This window comes from Mobula hypostoma, chromosome 12 (assembly GCF_963921235.1).
Source record: "Mobula hypostoma chromosome 12, sMobHyp1.1, whole genome shotgun sequence".
Classification (NCBI taxonomy): domain Eukaryota; kingdom Metazoa; phylum Chordata; class Chondrichthyes; order Myliobatiformes; family Myliobatidae; genus Mobula; species Mobula hypostoma.
In genome coordinates, this window is record NC_086108.1 from 12813947 (window position 1) to 12841373 (window position 27427).

Here is a 27427-nt window from a genome sequence, read left to right on the forward strand (position 1 = left end):
ACACACTCTTAGCTCAATTGATCCCCATATCCTGTTCTTTCACTCTCTTCCCCAATCACCTTTCTCTTCCTCTGCACCTTCCCTCCCCTCTCTCTCTGTCTCTCTCCTTCATTCTCTCCCTATGTTTCTCTCTCCCTCCCCCTTCTGTCTCTGCTCTCTCTCAAGCTCTTCCTCCTTCTTCCTCCTTTCCCCTCCCTCCCTCTCCACAGCCCCTCCCTACCCCCTTTCTCCTTCCCCCTCTCCTCCTTTCTCCTTCCCCCTCTCCTCCTTTCTCCTCCCCTTCTCCACACCCCCTCTCTACCTTTCTCCTCCCCCTCTCCACACCCCCTCTCTCCTTCCCCCTCTCCACACCCCCTCTCTCCCTTTCTCCTCCCCCCTCCACACCCCCTCTCCCCTTTCTCCTCCCCCTCTCCACACCCCCTCTCTCCTTCCCCCTCTCCCTCTCCACACCCCCTCTCCACACCCCCTTTCTCCTCCCCTCCACACCCCCTCTCTCCTTCCCCCTCTCCCCTTTCTCCTCCCCCTCTCCACACCCCCCTCTCTCCTTCCCCCTCTCCCCCTTCCCCATCTCCACACCCCCTCTCCACACCCCCGCTCTCCTTCCCCTTCTCCACACCCCTTTCTCCTTCCCCCTCTCCATACCCCTCTCCTTCCCTCTCCCCCTTTCTCCTTCCCCCTCTCCACACCCCCTCTCTCCTTCCCCCTCTCCCCACCCCTTCTCTCCTTCTCCTCTCCACACCCCCTCTCCTTCCCCCTCTCCACACCCCCTCTCTCCTTCCCCCTCTCCACACCCCCTCTCTCCCTTTCTCCTCCCTCTCTCCACACCCCCTCTCCTTCCCCCTCTCCCCGCCCCTTCTCTCCTTCCCCTCTCCTTCTCCCTCTCCACACCCCCTCTCTCCTTCCCCCTCCCCACCGCTTCTCTGCTTCCCCTCTCCACACCCCTTCTCTCCTTCCCCCTCTCCACACCCCCTCTCTCCTCCCTCTCCACCCCCTCTCCCCACCGCTTCTCTGCTTCCCCTCTCTCCACCCCTTCTCTCCTTCCCCCTCTCCCCCTTTCTCCTCCCCTCTCCACACCCCCTTTCTCCTTCCCCCTCTCCACACCCCTTCTCTCCTTCCCCTCTCCACACCCTCTCTCCTTCCCCCTCTCCCCACCCCTTCTCTCCTTCCCCCTCTCCCCCTTTCTCCTCCCCCTCTCCCCACCTCTTTCTCCTCCCCTTCTCCCTCTAACCCATTGCCCCACATCTCTCCATCTCTTCCCCCTCTCTCCAACGCTTCACCATTCTTGTCCTCTGATTGGAGTGGAGTCAGAGCCTTACGTCAGGATTCAGCTGATTGGTCAGAAGTTTAATTTCGCAAAAGGAGGCTCATTCATTCACAAAAAAAAAGAATCAAAGGAAAAGTGCGGGAGATGAAGTGGGCGGGGGGCGGGAGAAGTCGGGACGGACAGACAGACAGACAGAGAGGGGAGTGCGGGACAAACAGACATACAGATACAGAGTGGGAAGTGCGGGACAGACAGACACACAGACACAGAGAGGGGAGTGCGGGACAGACAGACACACGGTCACAGAGAGGGGACTGCGGGACAGATAGACACACAGACACAGTGAAGGGAGTGCGATCCCGGCCGGAGCCGGGGGTGAATGTCTGCGGATCGGAGGTCAGGGCTCGGTTCTGCTCGCTGTATCTCTCCGGAGAAGATGCGGCAGATCCGTTGCTCAGAGGTTGTGGCTCTGGGCTGCTGCCTGATCCTCGCGCTCCTTCCCCGGCAGGCGAAGCCCGGAGTCCCCGGAACCCCCCGATCTGCTCCGGGAAGAGGGCTGGTACGGGCGGCGAGGTGAGCGGATTAGGACAGTCTGCGCATCTGTCTGACAGTAACCTGTTTGTCTGTGCAATCTTGCCGGCGCGGTCCATCCGTCTATCTGTAATTTATGTGTGGGTCCTAAGTGCCATTTGTTCCCTGTCTACAATTTAAAACTGTTAGTTGGTTGTTAAGCACAATTTACCAATACTCAGTTCAATATTCTTATTTAAATAAGTTTTTTTTAATCGTGTTGTTTGGAAGGTTGGTTTTCTTTATCGTGACAGTACTTGGAATGCAATCTATGGAAAGATTTCACATCTGGACATGAATCGCAGAATTCCTGCATTGTAGTTAAAATGTTATTTTGAGATTTGGCTTTTAGCTCTTTACATCGACAGGACGACTTTAAACCGCTCTTTCACGATTTTCTTTAAAACAGTAATTTCAGCAAAACCTTACGCCTGGTGGAAAAACTGTGAGATTTAAACCCACAATTCCTCTCCTATCCCTCAGTTCTCGGTGTGTGGTTTCGGGAATACTAGATGAGGGTGAATCAGTAATCACCATCCAGGAGAATACAGTAACTATAGGGACTGCGTTGTCCTGGTTTGTATAATCTGTGCAGTAACAATTTGGAACTGGTTGTCCTGGTCTGTATCATCTGGGCAGGAACTATTAAGGAGACGATTGTCCTCCGGGTCTGTATACAATTTGGCCTGCATTGTCTGGTTCTTATAATGCAAGCAGAAAGAATTGGAGGCTGCAGTGCCCTGGTCTGTCTAATCCAGGAAATTACAATTCGAGGCTGCATTGTCCAGAATGTATAATCCGGGCAGCAATGATTCCGTGCAGCATTTTCGTGGTCTCTATAATCTGAGCAGTAGCAATTTGGAGTACATTTTCCTGGTCTGTATATATCGGGCATTAACAATTCAGATCTGTATTGTCCTGGTTTCTTTAATCTGGGAGTAACAAATTGGGACTGTGTTATACTGGTAAGTATAATTAGGGCAATAACAGTTCGGGCCTGTGTTGTCTTGTCGTTATGATCTGGCCAGTATCAAATCGGGGCAGCATTGTCCTAGTCTATATAATCCGGACCGTAACATTTAGGAACTCCAATGTCCTGGTCTCTATAATCCAGAATGTAACAATTAGGAACTGCATTGTCCTGGTCTGTATGAACCAGGTAGTATCAATTCAGAGCTACATTATCGAGGTCTGTATAATCTAGACAGTAACAATTCAGGTCTGCACTCAGGTCTTATTAGGGAGAGAGAGAACCTGTGGGTTGCCAAATGCTGGATGAATTGCAGTAGTCTTCGGGATAACTGCAAGGTCTGTGCCTTTGCTATTGTTTAGCTCACGTTTGTGCTCGGTAGCTGGTGAGCATTTTGTTTTGCCGGTGGGGGGGAGAGGGGAGCTGGGGGGGGGGTACTTGGGGTTCTCATGATTAACTGTCATTCATTCTTTGGGGCACTTCTCTGTTTTCGTGGATGTTTTGCGAAGAAAAAGCATTTCCAGATGTATATTGTATACATTTCTCTGACATTAAATTGAACCTTTGAACTAGTCTCTATAATCTGGTCAGTAACAATTTGGGGTTTGCTTTGTCCTGAACTGTATAATCCAGCAGTAACAATATGGGGCTGCATTGTCCTTGACTGTACAGTACGGGCAGTAACAATTCAGAATTGGGTTGTCCCTGTCTGTATAATCCAGGAAGTAAATTTTTGGGGCTGCTGTGTCCTGGTCTGTATAATCTGGACAGTAACAGTTCAGGGATTAATTGTCTTGGTCTGTATAATCCGGGCCATAATAATCTGTTCACAAATGAGAAAATCTGCAGATGTTGCAAATCCAAGTAGCACACAGAAAATGCTGGAGGAACTCAGCAGGCCAGGCAGCATCTGTGGAAAAGAGTACAGTCAACGTTTCAGACTGAGACCCTTCAACAGGACTGTATCCTGTACATTAACAATTTGGGACTGCATTTTCCTGGACTGTATAATCTGGGCAGTAACAATCAGTGATTGCATTGTTTTGGTCTGTATAATCCAGGCAGTAACAATTCAGGACTGCATTGTACTGGTCTGTATAATCTAGAGAGTAGCAGTTCAGGGCTCCTGTTCTGCATAATCCAGGCAATGCATCGTCCTGGTATAATCTCAGCAGTAAATATTTGAGACTACGTTGAATTGGTCTGTAAAATCCGGGCAGTAACTATTCTGGACTGCATTGTCCTGGTCTGTATCAACAAGGCAGCAACAATTCGTTGCTGAATTGTTCTGGTCTGTAGTTTCCAGGCCACAACAATTCGACACAGCATTGCCTTGATCTGCATAACACAAGGAAAAACAATTCGCGGCTGTATTGTCCTGGTCAGTAGAATCTGGTCAGTATCAATCTGGAACTGTATTTTCTTGATCGACATAATTGAGACAATAACGATTTGGACCTGCATTGCCCTGATCTGTATAACTGGGGCATGAGCAATTCAGGACTGCATTGTTCTGACCTTTATTATAGAAACATAGAAACATAGAAAATAGGTGCAGGAGTAGGCCATTCGGCCCTTCGAGCCTGCACCGCCATTTATTATGATCATGGCTGATCATCCAACTCAGAACCCAGCCTTCCCTCCATACCCCCTGACCCCTGTAGCCACAAGGGCCATATCTAACTTCCTTTTAAACATAGCTAATGAACTGGCCTCAACAGTTTGCTGTGGCAGAGAATTCCACAGATTCACCACTCTCTGTGTGAAGAAGTTTTTCCTAACCTCGGTCCTAAAAGGCTTCCCCTCTATCCTCAAACTGTGACCCCTCGTTCTAGACCTCCCCAACATCGGGAACAATCTTCCCGCATCTAGCCTGTCCAATCCCTTTAGGATCTTATACGTTTCAATCAGATCCCCCCTCAATCTTCTAAATTCCAACGAGTACAAGCCCAGTTCATCCAGTCTTTCTTCATATGAAAGACCTGCCATCCCAGGAATCAATCTGGTGAACCTTCTTTGTACTCCCTCTATGGCAAAGATGTCTTTCCTCAGATTAGGGGACCAAAACTGCACACAATACTCCAGGTGTGGTCTCACCAAGGCCTTGTACAACTGCAGTAGTACCTCCCTGCTCCTGTACTCGAATCCTCTCGCTATAAATGCCAGCATACCATTCGCCTTTTTCACCGCCTGCTGTACCTGCATGCCCACTTTCAATGACTGGTGTATAATGACACCCAGGTCTCGTTGCACCTCCCCTTTTCCTAATCGGCCACCATTCAGATAATAATCTGTTTTCCTATTTTTGCCACCAAAGTGGATAACTTCACATTTATCCACATTAAATTGCATCTGCCATGAGTTTGCCCACTCACCCAACCTATCCAAGTCACCCTGCATCCTCTTAGCATCCTCCTCACTGCTAACACTGCCACCCAGCTTCGTGTCATCCGCAAACTTGGAGATGCTGCATTTAATTCCCTCATGCATAACTGAGACAGTGACAAATAGGGGCGTCCTTGTGCTGTTGTCTATAATATAGCAATAACAATTAGGAACTGCATTGTTCTGGTCTGTATAACCTGGACAGTAACAATTCTGTGCTGCATTGTTCTCCTCCATGTAATCCAGAAAGCAACAATTCAAGCAACACACATCAAAGTTGCTGGTGAACGCAGCAGGCCAGGCAGCATCTCTAGGAAGAGGTACAGTCGACGTTTCGGGCCGAGACCCTTTGTCAGTACTAACTGAAAGAAGAGCTAGTAAGAGATTTGAAAGTGGGAGGGGGAGGGGGAGATCCAAAATGATAGCAGAAGACAGGAAGGGGAGGGATGGAGCCAAGAGCTGGACAGGTGATTGGCAAAAGGGATGTGAGAGGATCATGGGACAGGAGGTCTGGGGAGAAAGACAAGGGGGGGGGAAACCCAGAGGATGGGCAAGGGGTATAGTCAGAGGGACAGAGGGAGAAAAAGGAGAGTGAGAGAGAATGTGTGTATAAAAATAAATAACGGATGGGGTACGAGGGGGAGGTGGGGCATTAGCGGAAGTTAGAGAAGTCAATGTTCATGCCATCAGGTTGGAGGCTACCCAGATGGTAAGGTGTTGTTCCTCCAACCTGAGTGTGGCTTCATCTTTACAGTAGAGGAGGCCGTGGATAGACATATCAGAATGGGAATGGGACGTTGAATTAAAATATGTGGCCACTGGGAGATCCTGCTTTCTCTGGCGGACAGAGCGTAGGCGTTCAGCGAAACGATCTCCCAGTCTGCGTTGAGTCTCGCCAATATGTAGAAGGCCACATCGGGAGCACCGGATGCAGTATATCACCCCAGCCGACTCACAGGTGAAGTGTCGCCTCACCTGGAAGGACCTGCAACAATTCAAGAATGTGTTGTCTTGAGCTGTATAATCCAGGACTGCATCCTCCTGCTCAGCACAATCGGGGCAGTAACAATTCAGACTGCAGTGTTCTGCTCCAGATAATCTAAGCTGTAAATATTCGAGACTACATTGCATTGGTCTGTCTAATCTGGGCAGTAACAATTCGGGACTGCATTGTTTTGGTCTGCATATTCCAGGCAGTAACATTTCACTGCTGTATTGTCCTATGCTGTATAATGCAGCCTGAAACAATTGGATAGTCAGTAACAATTTGGGGCTGCATTGTTCTGGTCTGTATAATCCAGGCCGTATCAATTAGAAACTGTTTTGTCCTGGTCTCTGTAATCCTTGCAGTAACAATTTGGAACTGTATTGGCCTGGTCTGAGTAATTGGGTAGTAACAATTTGGGACTATATTGTACTGGTCTGAATACTCCAGGCAGTAACAAGTCTAGGCTGCTTTGTCCAGTTTTGTATAATCCAGGAAGTAACAAACCTAGTAGCATTTACCTCACCTGTATAATCTGGGCAGTAACAATTGGGTACTGCATTGTACTGCTGTGTAATCAAGGCAGTAACAACTTGGGTCTGAATAATCCTGGTCTGGAAAATCCGGGACGTAACAATTCAGGACAGCATTGCCCTGGTCTGTATAATTGGAGAGGTAACAATTCAGGACTGCTTTGTCCTGATCTGTATCATCCAGGCAGTAACAATTTGAAACTGCATTCTCCTGAGGTCTCTATGAATCTGATAGCAACAATTTGCTGCTGCATTGTCCTGGTCTGTACAATCCAAGCAACAATAATTTTTGGTTACATTGTCCTGGTCTTCAAAATCTGGTCAGTAACAATTCGGGACTACATTGTACTGGCCTATATAATCTGGACAGTAATAATTCGGGTTTGCATAATGCAGGCAGTAACAATTCAGGGCAACATTGTACTGATCTGTTATAATCCAGCCTATAATAATTGAGAGTGAATTGTCTTGGTCTCTATCAACTCGTCAGTAACAATACAGGTGTGCATTGTCCTGGTCTGTATCATCTGGACAGTAACAATTCAGGACGGCATTGTACTGGTCTGTATAATCCGGGAAGTACCAGTTCAGGACTCCATTGTCCTGGTCTATACAATATTAGGCAGTAACAATCTAAGACTGCGTTGTCTTGGAATACATAATTGAAGCAATAACAATTCGAGTTTGCATTGTACTGGTCTCTATATTCTTGGCAGTAGCAATTTGGGCCTGCGTTTTTCTGGTCTGTATAATCCGGGCAGTAACAATTCGGGGCTCCATTGTACTGTTCTGTATAATCTAACAGTAACATTTAGGAAACATACATCAAAGTTGCTGGTGAACGCAGCAGGCCAAGCAGCATCTATAGGAAGAGGCGCAGTCGACGTTTCAGGCCGAGACCCTTCGTCAGGACTAACTGAAGGAAGAGTGAGTAAGGGATTTGAAAGCTGGAGGGGGAGGGGGAGATGCAAAATGATAGGAGAAGACAGGAGGGGGAGGGATAGAGCCGAGAGCTGGACAGGTGATAGGCAAAAGGGGATACGAGAGGATCATGGGACAGGAGGCCTAGGGAGAAAGACGGGGGGGGGGCGACCCAGAGGATGGGCAAGAGGTATATTCAGAGGGACAGAGGGAGAAAAAGGAGAGTGAGAGAAAGAATGTGTGCATAAAAATGAGTAACAGCTGGGGTACGAGGGGGAGGTGGGGCCTAGCGGAAGTTAGAGAAGTCAATGTTCATGCCATCAGGTTGGAGGCTACCCAGACGGAATATAAGGTGTTGTTCCTCCAACCTGAGTGTGGCCTCATCTTTACAGTAGAGGAGGCCGTGGATAGACATGTCAGAATGGGAATGGGATGTGGAATTAAAATGTGTGGCCACTGGGAGATCCTGCTTTCTCTGGCGGACAGAGCGTAGATGTTCAGCAAAGCGGTCTCCCAGTCTGCGTCGGGTCTCACCAATATATAAAAGGCCACATCGGGAGCACCGGATGCAGTATATCACCCCAGTCGACTCACAGGTGAAGTGATGCCTCACCTGGAAGGACTGTTTGGGGCCCTGAATGGTGGTAAGGGAGGAAGTGTAAGGACATGTGTAGCACTTGTTCCGCTTACACGGATAAGTGCCAGGAGGGAGATCAGTGGGGAGGGATGGGGGGGACGAATGGACAAGGGAGTTGTGTAGGGAGCGATCCCTGCGGAATGCAGAGAGAGGGGGGGAGGGAAAGATGTGCTTAGTGGTGGGATCCCGTTGGAGGTGGCGGAAGTTACGGAGAATAATATGTTGGACCCGGAGGCTGGTGGGGTGGTAGGTGAGGACCAGGGGAACCCTATTCCTAGTGGGGTGGTGGGAGGATGGAGTGAGAGCAGATGTATGTGAAATGGAGGAGATGCGTTTAAGAGCAGAGTTGATAGTGGAGGAAGGGAAGCCCCTTTCTTTAAAGCATCTGCAGAATTCCTGTTGTTTAGTAACATTTAGGAACTATATTGTTCTGGTCTGCATAATCTGGACTATAATAATTTGGGGCTGCATGCTCCTGGTCTTCATCTTCCAGGTCGTAACAATTCTGAGCTACATTGTATTAGCCTGTATAATTCAGGCAGTAACAAACCAGAACTGTATTGTCCTGGTCTGTATCAACCAGGCAGTAACAATTCCTGGCTGTTTTGTCCTGGTCTGTATAATCCAGGTAGCAACAATTCAAGACAGCATTTCCTCGGTCTGAATAATCCAAGCTGCAATAATTCAGGGCTGAATTGTCCTAACCTGTCTCATTGAGGCAGTAACAATTCGGGGCTGCATTGCCCTGGTCTTTACAACACGGACAGTAACAACTAGGGTTACATTGTCTGGGTCTGCGTAATCCATACAGTAACAATTCGAGACTGTATTCTCCTGGTCTGTAGCAACAAGGCAGTAACAATCAGCAAAAGTATTGTCTGGGTTTGCATAATCCATACAGTAACAATTCGGGACTGCATTCTCCTGGTCTGTAGCAACAAGACAGTAACAAGTCGTGGCTGAATAGTTCGAAACGATCCTGGCAGCAACAATTCTACACAGTATTGTCTTGGTCTGCATAACCCAGGCAGAGACAATTTGTGGCTGAATTCTCCTGGTCTGTATAATCCGGTCAGTAACAATTCGGTACTGCTTTGTCCTGGTCTGCGTAATTGGTACAGTAATAACTGGGAATTGCATTGCCTTGGTCTGTATAATCCGGGCAGTAATAAGTTGGGACTGCATTGTCAAGGTCTGTATAAACTAGCAGCAACAGTTCTTGGCTGCTTTGTTCTGATCTATAAAGTCAGGACGGTAAGAATTTGGGACTATATTGTTCGGGTCTGTATAATCTGGACAGTATTAATTTGGGGCTGCATTGTCCAAGCTACATAAACCTGGCAGGAGCAATTTGCTGCTGCATTGTACTGCTCTGTATAATCCAGGCAGTAGCAACTCGGGATAATATTGTACTGATCTGTATAAACCGGACATTAATAATTCGGGACTGAATTGTCCTGGGAAGTATTAACCTGTCAGTAACAATTCGGGTGTGCGTAGTCCCGGTCTGTGTCGTCCAGACAGTAACAATTCAAGACTGCATTGCATTGGCCTGTATAATTTCTGCAGTAAAAATTTGGCCCTGCATTCTCCTGGTCTGTATAATCCAAGCAGCAACGATTTGAGACAACATTGTTCTGGCCTTCCTAATCTAGGTAGTAACAATTCAGGGCTGCATTGTTCATGTCTGTATAATCCAGACAGCAACAATTTGAGACTGCATCCTCCTGGTCTGTTTAATCGAGACAGTGAAAATTCAGGACTGCATTGTCCTTGTCTGCATAATCGGGGCAGTAATAATTCAGGAGTGCATTGTACTGATCTATGTCTGCCAGGTAGTAACAATTTGAAATTGTATTGTTCTGGTCTGTATAAGATGGGCAGTAAAAATTCCAGGCTCTATTATCCAGGCCTCCGTAAAGCTAGCAGAAATAACTCACAGCTGCATTATAGTGGTCTGTATATTCCGGGCAGAAATATTTCAGGGCTGCATTGTCCTCCTGGTCTGTATAATTCTGGCAGTAAAAATTCGAGGCTGCATTGTCCTGGTCTGTGCATATCCAGGCAGTAAGCATTCAGGGCTGCATTGTTCTAGTCTGTATAATCCGGGCAGTAACAATTTGGGGACTGCATTGTACTAGTCTGTATAATCTGGACAGTAATAATTCGGGGCTGTATTGTCCTGGTCCATATAATCCAGGCAGTAACAGTTAGAGAATGGTTTCTCCTGATCTGTATAATCCAGGCCGTAATAATTCGGGACTGCATCGGCCTGGTCTGCAACAATTTGGGACTGCATTGTCCAGGTCTGTATAAACCAGACAGTAACAATTTGCTGCTGCATTGTTGTGGTCTGTATATTCCGGCCAGAAACAATTCAGGGCTGCATTGTTTTCCTGTCTCTCTGTCTAGGTACCATATCCGATGCGGACTTTGGTGACCATGGTTTTCCATATAGACCTATCCTTCATTTTTTGGATGACTTCCATTTCCTCGATGTGTAGCCACCTGACTATGTTATTGATGTACATAAGCTGAGGTCTTCCTCTAGGTTTGCTCCCCTCAATCTTTCCGGAGAGTATGAGTTTTTCTAGTTTATCTTTCCACATGATGTGTCCTAGGAATCTGAGTTGTCTTTCTCTTATTGTTGGTATGAGTGATCGAACTGCTTGGGCTCTTCTGAGAACTTCTTCATTTGATGTGTGTGTGGTCCATGATATTTTTAACATTCTTCTGTAGAACTATAACTCAGCTGCTTCTAGTCTCTTTTCCATTGCTGGAGAAATGGTCCAACATTCACTTCCATAAGTCAGGGTAGAATAAATGTAGCACTGCAATATTCTGTTTTTAGTCTACGTGCTCATCTTTCTGTCTGTTAATATTTCTTCATTTTTTAGAAAGCTTCTTTCACCATTGCTATTCTGTATTTATTTTGTATTGTATTGTTTTCCTAGGATGTTTAATTGGGGCAATAAAAATTCTGGACTGCATTGTTCTGGTCTGTATCACCCTTGTAGTAACAGATCAAGGCTATGTTGTCCTGGTCTGCATAATCCAGGCAGTAACAATTCTGAACTGCATTGTACTGGTCTGTGCAATCTGTGTTGGCACGTGGCCAAGTGGTTAAGGCATTCGTCTAGTGATTTGAAGGTCACTAGTTCGAACCTCGGCTGAGGCAACGTGTGTGTCCTTGAGCAAGGCATGTAACCACACATTGCTCTGCAACGACACCAGTGCCAAGCTCTGTGGGTCCTAATGCCCTTCCTTTGGACAACATCGGTGGCGTGGAGAGGGGAGAATTGCAGCATGGGCAACTGCTGGTCTTCCATACAACCTTGCCCAGGCCTGCGCCCTGGAAACCTTCCAAGGGCAAATCCATAGTCTAATGAGACTAACGGATGCCTATAGATCTGGACATTAACACTTCGGGTCTGCATTGTTGTGGTCTACAGTAACCAGATACTAATAATTTGGGACTGCATTTTCCTGGTCTGTATAATCCTGACAGTAACAATTCGGCCCTACATTGTCTTGGCCTGTATAGTCCAGGCAGTAACAATTGGAGGCCGCATGGTCCTGGTCTTCCTCATCCAAGATGTAATAATTCAGGACTGCATTGTCCTTGTCTGTATCAACCAGTCAGTAAAAATTCCAGTCTGTATTGTCCTGGTCTGTATAATCTAGCAGAGACATTTCGGGACTGCATTGTCCTGGTCTTTATCATTCAAGCATCAACAATTTGAGCCTGTGTTGGACAGTGTTGGAGATGCAATTGAAGTGATCCTGCACAGGTCCTGAGCAGAGCTTGAGAAATCCTGTCTCCATAAAAGAGAGGTTCCGTCTAGCAGACCGGTCATTGTGGGAGCAGTCTGAGTCAGAGTGGTAAGGCTTTGACTCAACAGGTTTCGGCAAGGCATGTAAGTAAGTTTATTTTGTTATTCTTATTTAACTCTTGAAAGTATAGGTCATATGTTGCAGTGCTAGTTTTCTGCTGTGGGTGTCAGATGTGGGATTTTCAGGAGACTTGCAGCCTCCCCAATGGCTGCATCTGCACCAGGTGAATCGAGTTGCAGCTCCTTAGAGATCGCGTTAGGGAACTGGAGCTGCACCTCAATGACCTTCGGCTTGTTAGGGAAAGTGACAAGGTGATAGACAGGAAGCACAGAGAGGCAGTCATCCCAAGGCTACAGAAGACTGTCAAGAAAAAGAAGGGAAAATGTCAAGACAGTGGAGAGCACCCTGTGGCCAGCCCCTCAACAGCAACTGCTCCATTTTGAGTCCTGTTGGGGGGAATGACCTACCTGAGGGAAGCAACAGTGGTCATGCCTCTGGGACTGAGTCTCACCCTGTGGCTCAGAAGGGTAGGGAACTGAACAGAATGGCAGCAGTAATAGGGGACTCTATAGTTAGGGAGACAGTTGAGCAATTCTGTGGACGCCAAAAAGAAACACAGATGGTAGTTTGTCTCCCAGGTACAGTGTCTGTGATGTTTCTGAATGCATCCACAATATCCTGAAGAAGGAGAGTGAGCAGCCTGAATGAGTTAGTTAGAAAAAGGGAGGAGGTCCTGAAAACAGAAAAGAAGGAGTTAGGAAGGAAGTTGAGAAGCAGGACCTCAAGGGTAGTAATCTCGGAATTGCTGCCTGTGCCATGTGACAGTGAGGATGGGAATGGAATGAGCTGGCAGATAAATATATGGCTGAAGAATTGGAGCAGGAGACAAGGATTCAGATTTCTGGATAATTGGGGTCTCTTCTGGGGCAGGTGGGACCTGTACAAAAGGGACGGGTTGCACTTGAATCCGAGTGGGACCAATATCCTTGCGGGCAAGTTTACTAAAGCTGTTGGGAGTGTTTTAAACTAATATGATAGGGGGTGGGAACCAGTACGATAGAGCTATAGATGTGCCAGCAGGTTTACAAGTAGATGATGGGTGTAACATGAATGTAAGGAAAGAGAAGCCATTGATTGGGTACAAATACAGACAGAGCAAAGAGTTAAATGGTACCACAGGGTCAAAATTCAAAAGGCGAAGAATGCAGGACTGAAGGAATTGTATTTAAATGCATGTAGTATTGGGAATAACGTGGATGGAATCATGGTGCAATTAGAAATTAGTCAATATGACACGGGCATCACTGAGTCATAGTTGAAAGAAGGTCAAAGTTGAGAGCTTAATATCAAATGGTATACTTTGCATCAAAAGAACAGGCAGGAAGGCATAGGTAGTGGTGTTGGTAAGAGATGGAATTACATGTTTAGAAAGAGGTTATATAGGATCGGAGAATGTTTAATCTTTGTGGGTGGAGTTAAGAAACTGTAAGGATTATAAAAACCATTATGGGAATCATACAACCCTCCAAATATTAGTCAAAGTTGCAAAGGGAGCTGGAAAAGGCATGTAATAAGAGTAATGACACAATTGTAATGGGGGACTTCAATATTCAAGGGAAAAATCACATTGGTGTTGGATCGCAAGAGAGGGAATTTATTGAATGCCTACAAGATGGCTTTTTAGAGCAGGTTGGGCTTGAGCCCTCTGGTGGAAAGGCTATCTTATATTGGGTGTTGAGTAATAATCCAGATTTTATTAGGGAGCTTAAGGTAAAGGAACCCTTAGGAAACAGTGATCATAATATGATTGATTTCATATTGCAATTTGAAAGGGAGAAGCATAAGTCAGATGCATTATTATCACAACGGAATAAAGGGAATTACAGAGGCATGAGAGAGGAGCTTGTCCAGACGGATTAGAGGGGGACACTGAAGGGAATGACTGCTGAGCAGAGATGACTGAAGTTTCTGGGAAAAGTTCACAAGGTGCAGGATAGATATATCCCACAGACGATGAAATTCTCAAATTTTAGGGGCAGGCAACCGTGGCTGAAAGGGGAAGTTAAGGACTGCATAAAAGCCAAAGAAAGGGCATATAATGTAGCAAAAGTGACTGGGAAGTTGGATGATTGGGAAGTTTTTAAAATCCAACAAAAATCCATTAAAAAACTATAAGAAGGGAGAAGATGAAACAGGAGAGCAAACTAGCCAATAATATAAAGCAGGATACTAAACGTTTTTTTCAGTTATATGAAGAGTGAAAGTAAGGTAAGAGTTGATATTGGACCTCCGGAAAATAATGCTGGTGAGGCAGTAATGGGGGACAAAGAAATGGTTGATGAATTTAATAAGTATTTTTATTCAGTCTTCACTGTGGAAGACATTAGCAGTGTGCCAGAGGTCCGTGAGAGTCAGGGAGCAGGAGTGAGTGCAATTGTTATTACAAAGGAAAACATGCTAGGCATACTGAAAGGTCTTAAAGTGGATAAGTCACCTGGACCAGATGAACCTCATCCGAGAGTCCTGCGAGAGGTTGCTGAAAAGATAACGGATATATTGGTCATGATCTTTCAAGAATCACTTGATTCGTTAGAAAATAAAAGCAAGGAAATAATGCTGAGGCTTTACAAGACACTAACCCGGCTACACTTGGAGTACTGTCGACAGTTTTGGGCCGCATATCTCAGAAAGGATGTGTTTGTCATTGGAGAGAGTCCAGAGGAGGTTCAAGAGGATGATTCCAGGAATGAAGGGTTTAACATATTAGGAGCTTTAGGCCTGTATTCACTGGAGATAAGGTGGAGATGAAGAGGTTGTTTTCAATGGTGGGGGGGTGTCCAGAACTAGAGAGCACAGCCTCAGAATTGACGGATGATCCTTTAGAACAGAGCTAAGAAGGAATTTCTTTAACGAGAGAATAGTGGATTTGTGGCATGCTCTGCCACAGACAACTATGGAGGCCAAGTCCTTGGGTATATTTAAAGCAAGAATTGATAGTTTCCTGATTGGTCAGGGCATGAAAGGTAATGGTGAGAAAGCAGGTGCAAGGGGTTGAGTGGGATCTTGGATCAGCCATGATGGAATGGAGGAGCAGACACGATGGGCTGAATGGCCTAATTCTGCTTCTATGTCTTAAGTTCTTACGGTCTTTTGGTCCTTGTTTGTATAATAGAGGCAGTGACAATTCGGGACTGCATTGGCCTGGTCTGCATAAGCTTGGCAGTAACAATTCGGGGCTGTATTGTCCAAGTCTATAAACCAGACAGTAACAATACGGCACTGCATTATCCTGGTCTGTATAATCAGGGGAGTAACAATTTGGTGCTGCATTGTCCTACTCTGTACAATCCGAGCAGTAATAATTCGGTGCTGCATTTTCCTGGTCAATATACTCCAGGTATTAACAATTTGAGTCTGTGTTGTCCCAGTCTGTATCATCATGGCGTTAATAATTTGGGATGGCAGTGTCCTGGTCTTTATAATTGGGGCTGAAATAATTCAGAAGTGCATTGATCTGGTCTGTATTATCCAGCAGTAAGAATTTCAGACTGCATTGTCCTGATGTGTGTCAACAGGGCAGTACCTATTTGGCGCTGCATTGTCCTGGTCTGTATTATCTGGGCAGTAACAATTCGAGGTTGCATTCTCCTCTTGGTCTGCATAATTAGAGTAATAACAATTCAGGGCTACAATGCCATGGTCTGTATAATCCAGACAGCAACAAATTGGGACTGCGTTGTTCAAGTCTGTATAATAATGGCAGTAACAACTTCGGCATGCATTGTCTTAGTCTGTTTAATCGGGGCAGCAATAATTTGACACTGCATTATCCAGATCTACATGCGATCCACAGTAAACATTTGGGTCTAAATTGTCCTCCCGGTGTATAATTGGGGTGGAAAAAAATCGGAGTTGCATTGTCCTGGTCTGTACAATTCTCGTAGTAACATATCACGGTGGCATTTTCCTTGCCTGTATAATTGGGGTAGTAACAATTTGTACTGCATTGTACTGGTCTGTTAAATCCATACAGACACAATCCGTGATTGCATTGTCTTGGTCTGCATAATCCAGGCAGTAACAATTAGGAGCTGCATTCTACTCCAGGTCACTATAATTTGGGCATTAACAATTCAGGACTGCATTTTCCTGGTCTGTATCAACAGGTCAGTAACAATTGGAGGCTGAATTGTGCTGATTTTCATAATCCAGGTAGCAACAATTCTGGACTATATTCTCTTGGTCTGCATAATCCAGGCAGTAACAATTGCATTGTCCTGGTCAGTATCAACAGGGTGGTAGCAATTAGCAGCTGCATCGTTCTGGTCTATATAATCCGGGCAGTAACAATTTGGGGTTGCATTCTACCCCAGTCAGTTCAATCGGGGCAGTAGCAACATAGGGCTGCATTGTTCTAGTCCGCGAATTGGGGCAGTAAATTTTTGGGACTGCATTATCCTGCTCTGTATAATCTTGACAGTAACAAGTCAGGACTGCATTGTCCTGATCTGTATAATCCAGGCCGTAACAATTCGAGACTCCATTGTCCTGGTCTACATAACCTTGGTCATAACAATTTGAGGCTGCATTGTCAAAGTCTGTATAATTGGAGCAGCAACAATTCGAGACTGTGTTGTCCAAGGCTGTATAATGCAGGCAGTAACAATCAGGGCATGTATTGTCTTGGTCTGTTTAGTCAGGGCAGCAAAAATTTGAGGCTGTATTGTTCAGGTCTACATAAGATGGGCAGTTCGGGGCTATATTGTCCTCCTGGTCTGTATTATTGAGGCAGAAAAATTTGGGGTTACATTGTCCTGGTCTCCAGAATCCTGGTAGTAACAATTTGGGGCAGCATTTTCCCCCACCTGTATAATCAGGGTAGTAACAATCCAGGACTATATTCTATTGGTCTGTTAAATCCACACAAGCAGAATCTGTGGCTGCATTGTCCTGGTCTGTATCAATGAGACAGTGATTACTCAGGGCTGCATTCTCATGGTTGTATAATCCAGGCAGTAATGATTTGGTGCTGCATTGTGCTTGTATGTATAACACGGGCAGCAAAAATTCAGAGATGCATCTCCTCCAGGTCGGTATAATCGAGGTAGGTACATCGTGCAACTGCATTGTCCTGGTCTGTGTAATCGGGGCAGTAAATTTTGGAGACTGCATTCTCCTGGTCTGTATAATCGTGGCAGTAACAAGTGGGGACTGAATTGTCCTGGTCTGTATAACCTGGCAGTAACTACTCAGGGTTACAGTGTCCAGGTCTGTATAATTGGGGCAGCAACAACTCGAGACTGTGTTGTCCAGGTCTTTATAATACAGCAGTAACAATTCTGGACTGCATTGTCTTGGTCAGTTTAATCGGGGCAGCAATTATTCAAGACTGCATTGTCCAAGTCTACATGTGATTGGCAGTGACAATTTGGGGCTATATTGTCCTCCTGGTCTGTGTAATTGGGGCAGTAAAAATTCGGGGTTGCATTGTCTGGGTCTGTACGATCCTGGTAGAAACACTTCAACAGCATTTTCCTTGCCTGTATAATGGGGCAGTAACAATTTGGGATGAATTGTACTAGGCTGTTAATTCCACGCTGAAACAACCCGTGACTGCCTTGTCTTGGTCTGCATAATCCAGGCAGTAAGAATTACGAGCTGCATTTCCTATTCAGCATAGTCAGGGCAGTAACAATTGGGCACTGCATTGCCCTGGTCTGTATAACCGGGGCAGCAACAACTCGGGACTGCACTTTCATGATCCCTATAACTGGGACAGAAACAATTTGGTGCTGTGATGACCCCCGGTCTGTATAATTGGGATAGTAAAAATTTGAGGTTGCATTGTCCTACTCTGTTCCACCCTTGGTGGTAACAATTCAGGGCAGCATTTTCCTCGCCTGTTACAATTCAGGGTGCATTGTATTGGTCTCTCAAATCCACGCAGAATCAATCTGCGACTGTCTTGTCTTGGTCTGCATAATCCAGGCAGTAGCAATTAGGATTTGCACTGTCCCAGTCTGCATAATAAGGATGGTAAAAATGCAGGACTGTATTATACTGGGTAGTGTAATCTGGATGATAAAAATTTGGGTCTGAATTTTCCTGGTGTGTATCATCATAGCGTTAATAATTCAGGACTGCAGTGTCATGCTCTGCATAATTGGGGCTAAAACAATGCGGGGTCGCATTGTCCTGGTCTGTATCATCATGGCGTTAACAATGCAGAACCGCATTGTCCTGGTCTGTATCATCATGGCGTTAATAATGTGGAACCTCATAGTCCTGGTCTGTATCATCATGGTGTTAACAATTCGGGACTGCATTGTCCTGGTCTGTATAATCCAGGTATCAATAATTCGAGACCATGTTATCCTGGTCTGTAAAATACAGGCAGTAACATTTCAAGATATCATTGTTCTGGTCTACATAAGTTTGGCTGTTACAATTCGGGACTGCATTGTACTGGTCCGTTATAAACTATAAAGAAACAATCCATGACTGAATTGTCTGGCTCTGCATAATCCAGACAGTAACAATTAGGGGCTGCAATGTCCTAGTCTGTATAATCAGGGCAGTAACAATTTGGGAATGCATTTTCCTGGTCTGTGCGATCCTGGCAGTATCAATTTGAATCTGCATTGTTGTGGTCTGTGTAATCCAGGCTGTAACAATTATGGACTACATTTTCCTGGTCTGTATAATACAGGCTGTAACAATACAGGGCTGCATTGTCTTCATCTGTGTAACCCCAGCAGTAGCTATTCAGGACTACATTGTCCTGGTCCATATAATCCAGCCAGCAACAATTTGAGGATATGTTGTCCTGATCTGTATAAACCAGGAAGTAAGAATTCGGGACTCTATTTTCCTGGTCTGTATCAACCAGGCAGTAACAATTCCCAGTTGCATTGTCCTGGTCTGCATAACACAGGCAATAACAAATCAGGACTGTGTTGTCCTGGTCTGCATAGCCCAAGCAGTAACAAATCAGGACTGTGTTGTCCTGGTTAGTATAATCTGGGCAGTAACAATTTGGGACTGCATTGTCCTAGTGTGTATAATCCAAGCAGTAAAATTTCAGGGCTACATTGCTCTGATCTGTATAATCCAGGCAGTAACAATTCGAGATTGCATCGTCTGGGTCCATATAAGATTGGCAGTAGCAATTCGCAGCTGCATTGTCCTCCTTGTCTGTATAATTGGGGCAGTAAAATTTTGGGGGTTCATTGTCCTGATCTTCAAAATCCTGATAGGAGCACTTCAAGGCAGCATTTTCCTCGCCCTGTGTAATCAGGGTAGTAACACGGTGGGGGTGCATTGTACTGGACTCTTTAATCCATGCAGAAACAACCCATGATTAAATTGTCTTATTCTGCATAATCCAGACACTAATAATTAGGGACTGCATTGTCCTGCTCTGCATAATTCGGACATAAACAATTCGGGTCTGCATTGCCTTGTTGTTGTAATCCTAGCAGTAGTTTATTCGGGATTACATTGTACTGGTCAGTATAATCTGGGCAGTATTGTCCTGGCCCATATAATTCAGACAGCAACCATTCGAGGATATGTTGTCCTAATCTGTATAATCCAGGCAGTAACAATTCGGAACTGCATTGTCCTGGTCGTAACAATATGTGTCTGCATTGACTTGGTCTGCATAATCCAGCAATCCAGGCAGTAACAATTTAGGGCTGCATTCTCCAGGTCTGTATAAATCAGGCAGTTTTAATTCGGCGCTGGATTGTCATGGTCTACATAACCGGGAATGTACCAATTTCAGACTATATTGTCCTGGCATGTCAGCAGGGCAGTAACAATTCAGAACTGCATTGCACTGGTCTGTATCAACCCAGCAGCAATGATTCAGTGCTGTAATCTCATGGTCTGTATAATCCAGAGGCAACAATTTGAGACAGTGTTGTCCTGGTCTGTATAATCCAGGCAGAAATAATAGCCAACTGCATTGTCTTGGTCTGTTTAATGAGGGCAGTCACAGTTCGGGACTGCATTTTCCTGGTTTTTGTAATCCAACCAGAAACAATCAAGGGCTCCATTCTCTTGGTCTGCATAATCCAGGCAGTATCAATTCAGGCTGTATTGTGCTGATGTGTATAATCCAGGCAATAGCTATTCAGCACTGCATTGTACTGGTCTGTATAATCTGCACAGAAACAATACGAGGCTGTATTTCCCTGGTCCGTAAAATCCGGGCAGTAACAATATGGAATTGCATTGACCTGGTTTATATCAGCCAACGAGTAGCAATTCCATGCTGCATTGTTTTGGTCCATATAATCCTGTCAGCAACAATTCAAGGATATGTTGTCATGATCAGTATAAATCCAGGAATAACAATTCAGAGCTGCATTGTCCTGGAGTGTACAACCCCGGTCATAGCAATGTGGGTCTGCATTGGCCAAGCAGTAACAATTCAGGACTGCACTCTCCAGTTCTGTATAAACCAGGCAGTAATAATTTGGTGCTGCATTATCCTGGTGGATGTAATACAGGCAGTAAGAATTCAGGGCTGCATTGTTCTGATTTTATAATCCAGGCAGTAACAATTTGGGACTGCATTGTTCTAGTCTGCATAATTGGAGCTGTAAGAATTCGGTACTGCATTGTCCTGGACTGTATAATCAGGGCAGCAAAAATTTGAGACTAATTTGTCCAGGTCTATGTAATACAAGCTGTAACAATTAGGGACTGCATTGCCTTGTTCTGTTCAATCAGGGCAGTAACAATTCAAGATTGCATTGTCCATGTCTACATAAGATTGGCAGTAACAATTCATGGCCACATTGTCCTTCTCCGTGTATAATTGGTGCAGTAAATTTTTTGGATTTCATTGTCCTGGTCTGCAGGATCCTGATAGTAGCATTTCAGGGCAGCAATTTTCCTTGCCTATATAATCGGGGTAGTAACAATTCAGGATTACATTGTATTGGTCTTCATAATCAAGCCTGTAACAATTCGGGATGGCATTGCATTGGTCTGTATAATTGGGCAGTAGCAATTTGGGACTGCGTTTCCATGGTCTGTGTACTCCAGGCAGTAACAATTCAAGAGTGTGTTGTCCTGTTCTGTTTTAGCTGGGCAATAACAATTCGGGGCTGCATTGTCCAACTCTGTATAATCAGGACAGTAACAATAAGGGAAACATTTTCCCCCAACTCTGTACAATCCAGGGTATAAAAACTCAAGGCTACATTATCCTGTTCTGAATAAGGTGTGCAGTAACAATTCAGAGCTGCATTATCCCAATCTGTGTACTCCAGGCAGTAACAATTCAAGAGTACGTTTTCCTGGTCTGTTTTAGCTGGGCAGTAACAATTCGGGGCTATACAATATGCACAGTAACAATCCCAGACTCCATTACCTTGATCTGCATAATCCTGGAAGTAGCAATTTAGGACTGCATTGTCCTGATCTGTATCAACTAGTCAGTATCAACCTGGGGCTGTATTGTCAGGGTGTGTATAATCAGGCCAGTAAAAATTCAGGACTGCATTTTCCTCACCTGTATAATCAGGGCAGTAAAAATTCTGGGCTGCATTGTCCTGGGCTGTATAATCCAGGCAATATCAATTCTGGTCTGAATTGCTCTGCTGTATATAATCCAGTCAGTAAAAATTCGAGACTGCATTGTCCTGGTCTGTACAATCCGCGGAGTAACAATCTGGGACTGCATCATCTTGGCCTGCATAATCCAGGCAGTAACAATTCGGGATTGCACTGTACCAGTCCAGAATCAGAGGCCACAGTTTAAGAATAAGGGGTAGAGCATTTAGAATGGAGTTGAGGAAAAACTTTTTCACACAGGGGGGTTGTGGATCTGTGGAATGCTCTGCCAAAGAAGGCAGTAGAGGCCAATTCTCTGGATTCTTTCAAGAAAGAGTTAGATAGAGCCCTTAAAGATAGCAAAGTCAAGGGATATGGGGAGAAGGCAGGAACAGGGTACTGATTGTGGATGATCAGCCATGATCACAGTGAGTGGTGGTGCTGGCTCGAAGGACTGAATGGCCTTCACCTATTGTCTATTGTATCAACTAGTCAGTAACTATTCAGGGCTACATTGTCAGGGCATGTATAATCAGGGCAGAAACAATTCAGTGCTGCGTTGTCCTCCAGTTCTTTACAATTCACATAGTAACAATTCAGTGCTGCATTTTCCAGGTCCGAATAAACTTGGCAGTAACAATTCAGGGCTGAATTGTCCTGCTCTGCATAGTTCAGGTAGTAAAGTTTGGGACTGCATTTTCCTCACCTGTATAATCTGCTCAGTAACAATTCAGGGCTGCATTATCCTGGTCTGTACAATCCACGTAGTAGCAATCCAGGACTGCATTTTCTTGGACTGCATAATCCAGGTAGTAGTTATTTGGGACTGCATTGTCTGTTCCGTATCAACTAGTCAGTAACTAGTCCTGGTCTGTATATATCGGGACAATAACAATTAGTGACTGCATTGCCCAGTCTGTATAAACCAAGCAGTAACAATTCGGTGCTGCATTGTCCTGGACTTTATAATTGGGGCAGTAACCATTTGTTGCTATATTGTCCTCCTAGTCTGTTCAACCCTGGGTAGTAAGGGCTGCATTGCCCTGGTCTGTTTAATCTGAGCGATAACCATTTTTGGCTGCATTCTGGTCTGTATAAACCAGGCAGTTACAATTTGGTGCTAAATTGTCCTGGGCTGTATAGTTCAGCAGTAACAATTCAAGACTATATTGTCCTGGTTTTTATAATTGGTCAGTAATAATCCGGAGCTGCTTTGTCCTGGTCCACATAAACCAGGCAGTAACAATTTGGTCTGAGTTATCCTGGTCTGTATCATCATGGCAGTAACAATTCATGTATCATTGTCCAAGTCTGTATAATCCTGACAGAAACAATTCAGGACTGCATTGTCCTGGTGTGTATAATCAAGGTAATAACAATTCGTGTCTGAATTGTCTGGTCTGTATCATCATGGCGGTAACAATTCAGGGATGAATTGTCCTGGTCTGTACAATCTGGACAGTCACAATTCGGGACTGCATTGTCCTGGTCTGTACAATCTGGACAGTCACAATTCGGAACACCATTTTCCTCACCTGTATAATCGGGGCAGTAACAATTTGGGACTGCATTGTTCAGGTCTCTATAATCAAGGCAGTTGCAAATTGTGTCTGTATTGTCCTGGTCTAAATAAGCTTGGCAGTAACAATTCAGGTTTGCCTTATCTAGGTCTGTATAATACCAGCAATAAGCATTCAGGGCTGTATTGTCCTATATAAACCAGGCAGTAACAATTCAGAACTGCATTGTAACGTCTGTATAATCTGGACAATCACACTACTGGGCTGCGTTGTACTGGTCTGTATAATCCCATCAGTAACAATTTATGGCTGCATTATCCTATTCTGTATAAACCAGTAATAACTGTCAGTACCTTGAGTTGAACTCTGTCTTTTTGTGTGTTTCCCCCCGCCATCATTCTGTGTTTTTGTATTGCCATGTGCTCTTGTTTGTTTTCATGCCCATGTGCTCCTGTCCCTGTCCCTGCTCTACTCCAGCCCCTGTATTACTGAGTACTCCATCTCTCACCTGTTTCTCATTATTACCTGTTTTGCTGCCACCTGTGTCTCATTGTGCTCCACCTATCATCTGCCTCCCTGCTTATTGCTCGGTGTATTTCAGTCCTGTGTTTTGTCAGATTGTGCCAGTGAGTTTTTCTCAGCCTTTCCAGCATTCATATATAAACTCTGTCCTTCTGAGTATCGAACCTGCCTATTTGCTGACCCTCATTTCACCTGCTTATCTTGGTTGTTCTGGTTTTTGACTCTGCCTGTTTCCTAATTCTGATTTTTGGATTTCTCTGGATTTTTTGATCTCCACCTGAACTTTGACGCCGGCTTTGTTGCCCCTCTGGATTTGTTACTCAGGAAATATCACAGTGTGCTCAGTACTTGATCTGCGATTGGGTCCCTGCTCCAGCGCCCTGACAAATAACAATTTGGCACTGAATTATCCTGGGCTGTATCGTCATAGTGATAACAATTTGGGGTTGCATTGTCCTGGTCTGTATAATCGGGGGCAGAAACAGTTTGGGACAGAAATGTCCTGGTCTGCATAATACCAGCAATAACCATTTGGGGCTGCATTGTCCCGATCTGTATAAACCAGTAAGTAACAGTTCGTCCTGGATTGTGTAGTCTGGGCAGCAACAATGCGAGGCTTCAAAGCCCTGCTCTGTACAATCCAAGCAGTAATAATTCAGGGCTGCATTTTCATGGCCTGTATAACCCAGGCAGCAGCAATTTGAGATTGCATTGTGCTGGTCTGTATAATTGGGGCAGTAAAATTTTCGGACTGCATTGTCCTGGTCCGTATAATTCTGGTAGTAACAAATCGCGTCTATAGTGTCCTGGTCAATGTAGTCCCCACAATAACAATTTGGGGCTGCCTTATCTAGGTCTGTGCAATACCTGCAATGATCATTCGGGGCTGCACTGTCCAGGTCTGTATAATAGGGGCAATAACAATTCGAGTCTGAATTGTCCTGTCTGTGTCATCAATTCAGGCAGTAACAAATTGAGACTGCACTGTCCTTGTCTGTATAATCCAGGCAGAACTGATTTGGTGCTGCATTGTCCTGGTCTGTATAATCAGGTCAGTAACAATTCGGGACCGCATTGTCCTGGCCAGTACAATCCTGTTAGAACCAACGCAGGGCTGCAGTACTCTGCTCTATATAATCCAGTCAGTACCAATTTGGGGCTGATTTGTTCTTGTCTGCATAATACAGGCAGTAACAATTCCAGACTGCATTGCCCTTGTCTGTATACAATTTGAGACTGTGTTTTCCTGGACTGTATAATCCAAGCAGTAACAATTAGGGGCTGCATTGTCCAAGGTGCATAATCTGGGAATGTAACAATTCGGGACTGCTTTATATTGTCTGTGTAATCTGGACATTAACAATTCGTGACTGCATTATCCTGATCTGTAACAATTTGAGGCTGCATTGTGCTGGGTTGAATGATCCAAGCATTAGCAATTCAAGACTGTCTTGTCTAGGTCTGTGTAGTCCACGCAGTAAAAATTCGGGACTACATTGTCCTAGTCTGCATAATTGGGGCAGTAACAATTTGAGACTATATTGTCCTTGTCTGTGTCAACAGGGCAGTAACAATTCGGGCCAGTATTTTCATGGTCTGTCTAATCCAGGCAGTAACAATTCAGGGCTGCATTGTCCTTGACTATATAATCACGGCAGTGAAACTTCAGGGATGCATTGTCCTGGTCTGTGTAAACTGGGCAGTAACTGTTAGGGACAGTATTGCCCTGGTCTGTATAATACAGGCAGTAACAATTTGGGACTGACTTGTCGTGGGTCTGTATAATCCAGGCAGTAACAATTAGTAACTGGATTGTCCTGGTCTGAATACTCCAGGCAGTAACAATTCAGCCTGCATTATCCTGGTCTGTATAGTCCAGGCAGTAACAATTTGGCCTACATTGTCCTGGTCTGTATAGTCCAGGCAGTAACAATTCGGCCTACATTGTCCTAGTCTCTATAGTCCAGGCATTAACAATTCAGCCTGCATTATCCTGGTCTGTTTACTCCAGGCAGTAACAATTCTGGGCTGCATTGTCCTAGTCTGTATAGTCCAGGCAGTAACAATTCGGCCTACATTGTCCTGGTCTGTATAGTCCAGGCAGTAACAATTCGGCCTACATTGTCCTAGTCTGTATAGTCCAGGCATTAACAATTCAGCCTGCATTATCCTGGTCTGTATACTCCAGGCAGTAACCATTCAGCCTACATTGTCCTAGTCTGTATAATCCAGGCAGTAACAATTCAGCCTACATTGTCCTGGTCTGTATAGTCCAGGCAGTAACAATTCAGGGCTGCATTATCATGGTCTGTATAGTCCAGGCAGTAACAATTCAGCCTACATTGTCCTGGTCTGTATAGTCCAGGCAGTAACAATTCGGCTTGCATTGTCATGGTCTGTATAGTCCAGGCAGTAACAATTTGGCCTACATTATCTTGGTCTGTATAGTCCAGGCAGTAACAATTCAGCCTACATTATCTTGGTCTGTATAGTCCAGGCAGTAACAATTCGGCTTGCATTGTCATGGTCTGTATAGTCCAGGCAGTAACAATTCGGCCTACATTATCTTGGTCTGTATAGTCCAGGCAGTAACAATTCAGCCTACATTGTCCTGGTCTGTATAGTCCAGGCAGTAACAATTCGGCCTACATTGTCCTGGTCTGTATAGTCCAGGCAGTAACAATTCGGCCTACATTGTCCTGGTCTGTATAGTCCAGGCAGTAACAATTCGGCCTACATTATCTTGGTCTGTATAGTCCAGGCAGTAATAATTCAGCCTACATTATCCTGGTCTGTATAGTCCAGGCAGTAACAATTCGGCCTACATTATCTTGGTCTGTATAGTCCAGGCAGTAACAATTCGGCTTGAATTGTCATGGTCTGTATAGTCCAGGCAGTAACAATTCAGCCTACATTGTCCTGGTCTGTATAGTCCAGGCAGTAATAATTCAGGGCTGCATTATCATGGTCTGTATAGTCCAGGCAGTAACAATTCAGCCTACATTGTCCTGGTCTGTATAGTCCAGGCAGTAACAATTCGGCTTGCATTGTCATGGTTTGTATAGTCCAGGCAGTAACAATTCTGGGCTGCATTGTCCTAGTCTGTATAGTCCAGGCAGTAACAATTCGGCTTGCATTGTCATGGTCTGTATAGTCCAGGCAGTAACAATTCGGCCTACATTGTCCTAGTCTGTATAGTCCAGGCAGTAACAATTCTGGGCTGCATTGTCCTAGTCTGTATAGTCCAGGCAGTAACAATTCGGCCTACATTATCTTGGTCTGTATAGTCCAGGCAGTAACAATTCAGCCTACATTGTCCTGGTCTGTATAGTCCAGGCAGTAACAATTCGGCCTACATTATCTTGGTCTGTATAGTCCAGGCAGTAACAATTCGGCTTGCATTGTCATGGTCTGTATAGTCCAGGCAGTAACAATTCGGCCTACATTATCTTGGTCTGTATAGTCCAGGCAGTAACAATTCAGCCTACATTGTCCTGGTCTGTATAGTCCAGGCAGTAACAATTCGGCTTGAATTGTCATGGTCTGTATAGTCCAGGCAGTAACAATTCAGCCTACATTGTCCTGGTCTGTATAGTCCAGGCAGTAATAATTCAGGGCTGCATTATCATGGTCTGTATAGTCCAGGCAGTAACAATTCAGCCTACATTGTCCTAGTCTGTATAGTCCAGGCAGTAACAATTCTGGGCTGCATTGTCCTA

At 45.0% G+C, this 27427-nt stretch overlaps 1 protein-coding gene across 1 annotated transcript in view; it reads left to right on the top strand.

The window, feature by feature from the left end:
* Nucleotides 1-1643: 1643 nt before the first annotated feature.
* LOC134354613 (latent-transforming growth factor beta-binding protein 4-like) overlaps nt 1644-27427 on the top strand; it is a 346432-nt gene continuing 320648 nt past the window's right edge. The window contains exon 1 of the mRNA XM_063063620.1: nt 1644-1837. Within this exon, the coding sequence (XP_062919690.1) occupies nt 1644-1837 (194 nt within the window). The remainder of the gene's footprint in view (nt 1838-27427) is intronic.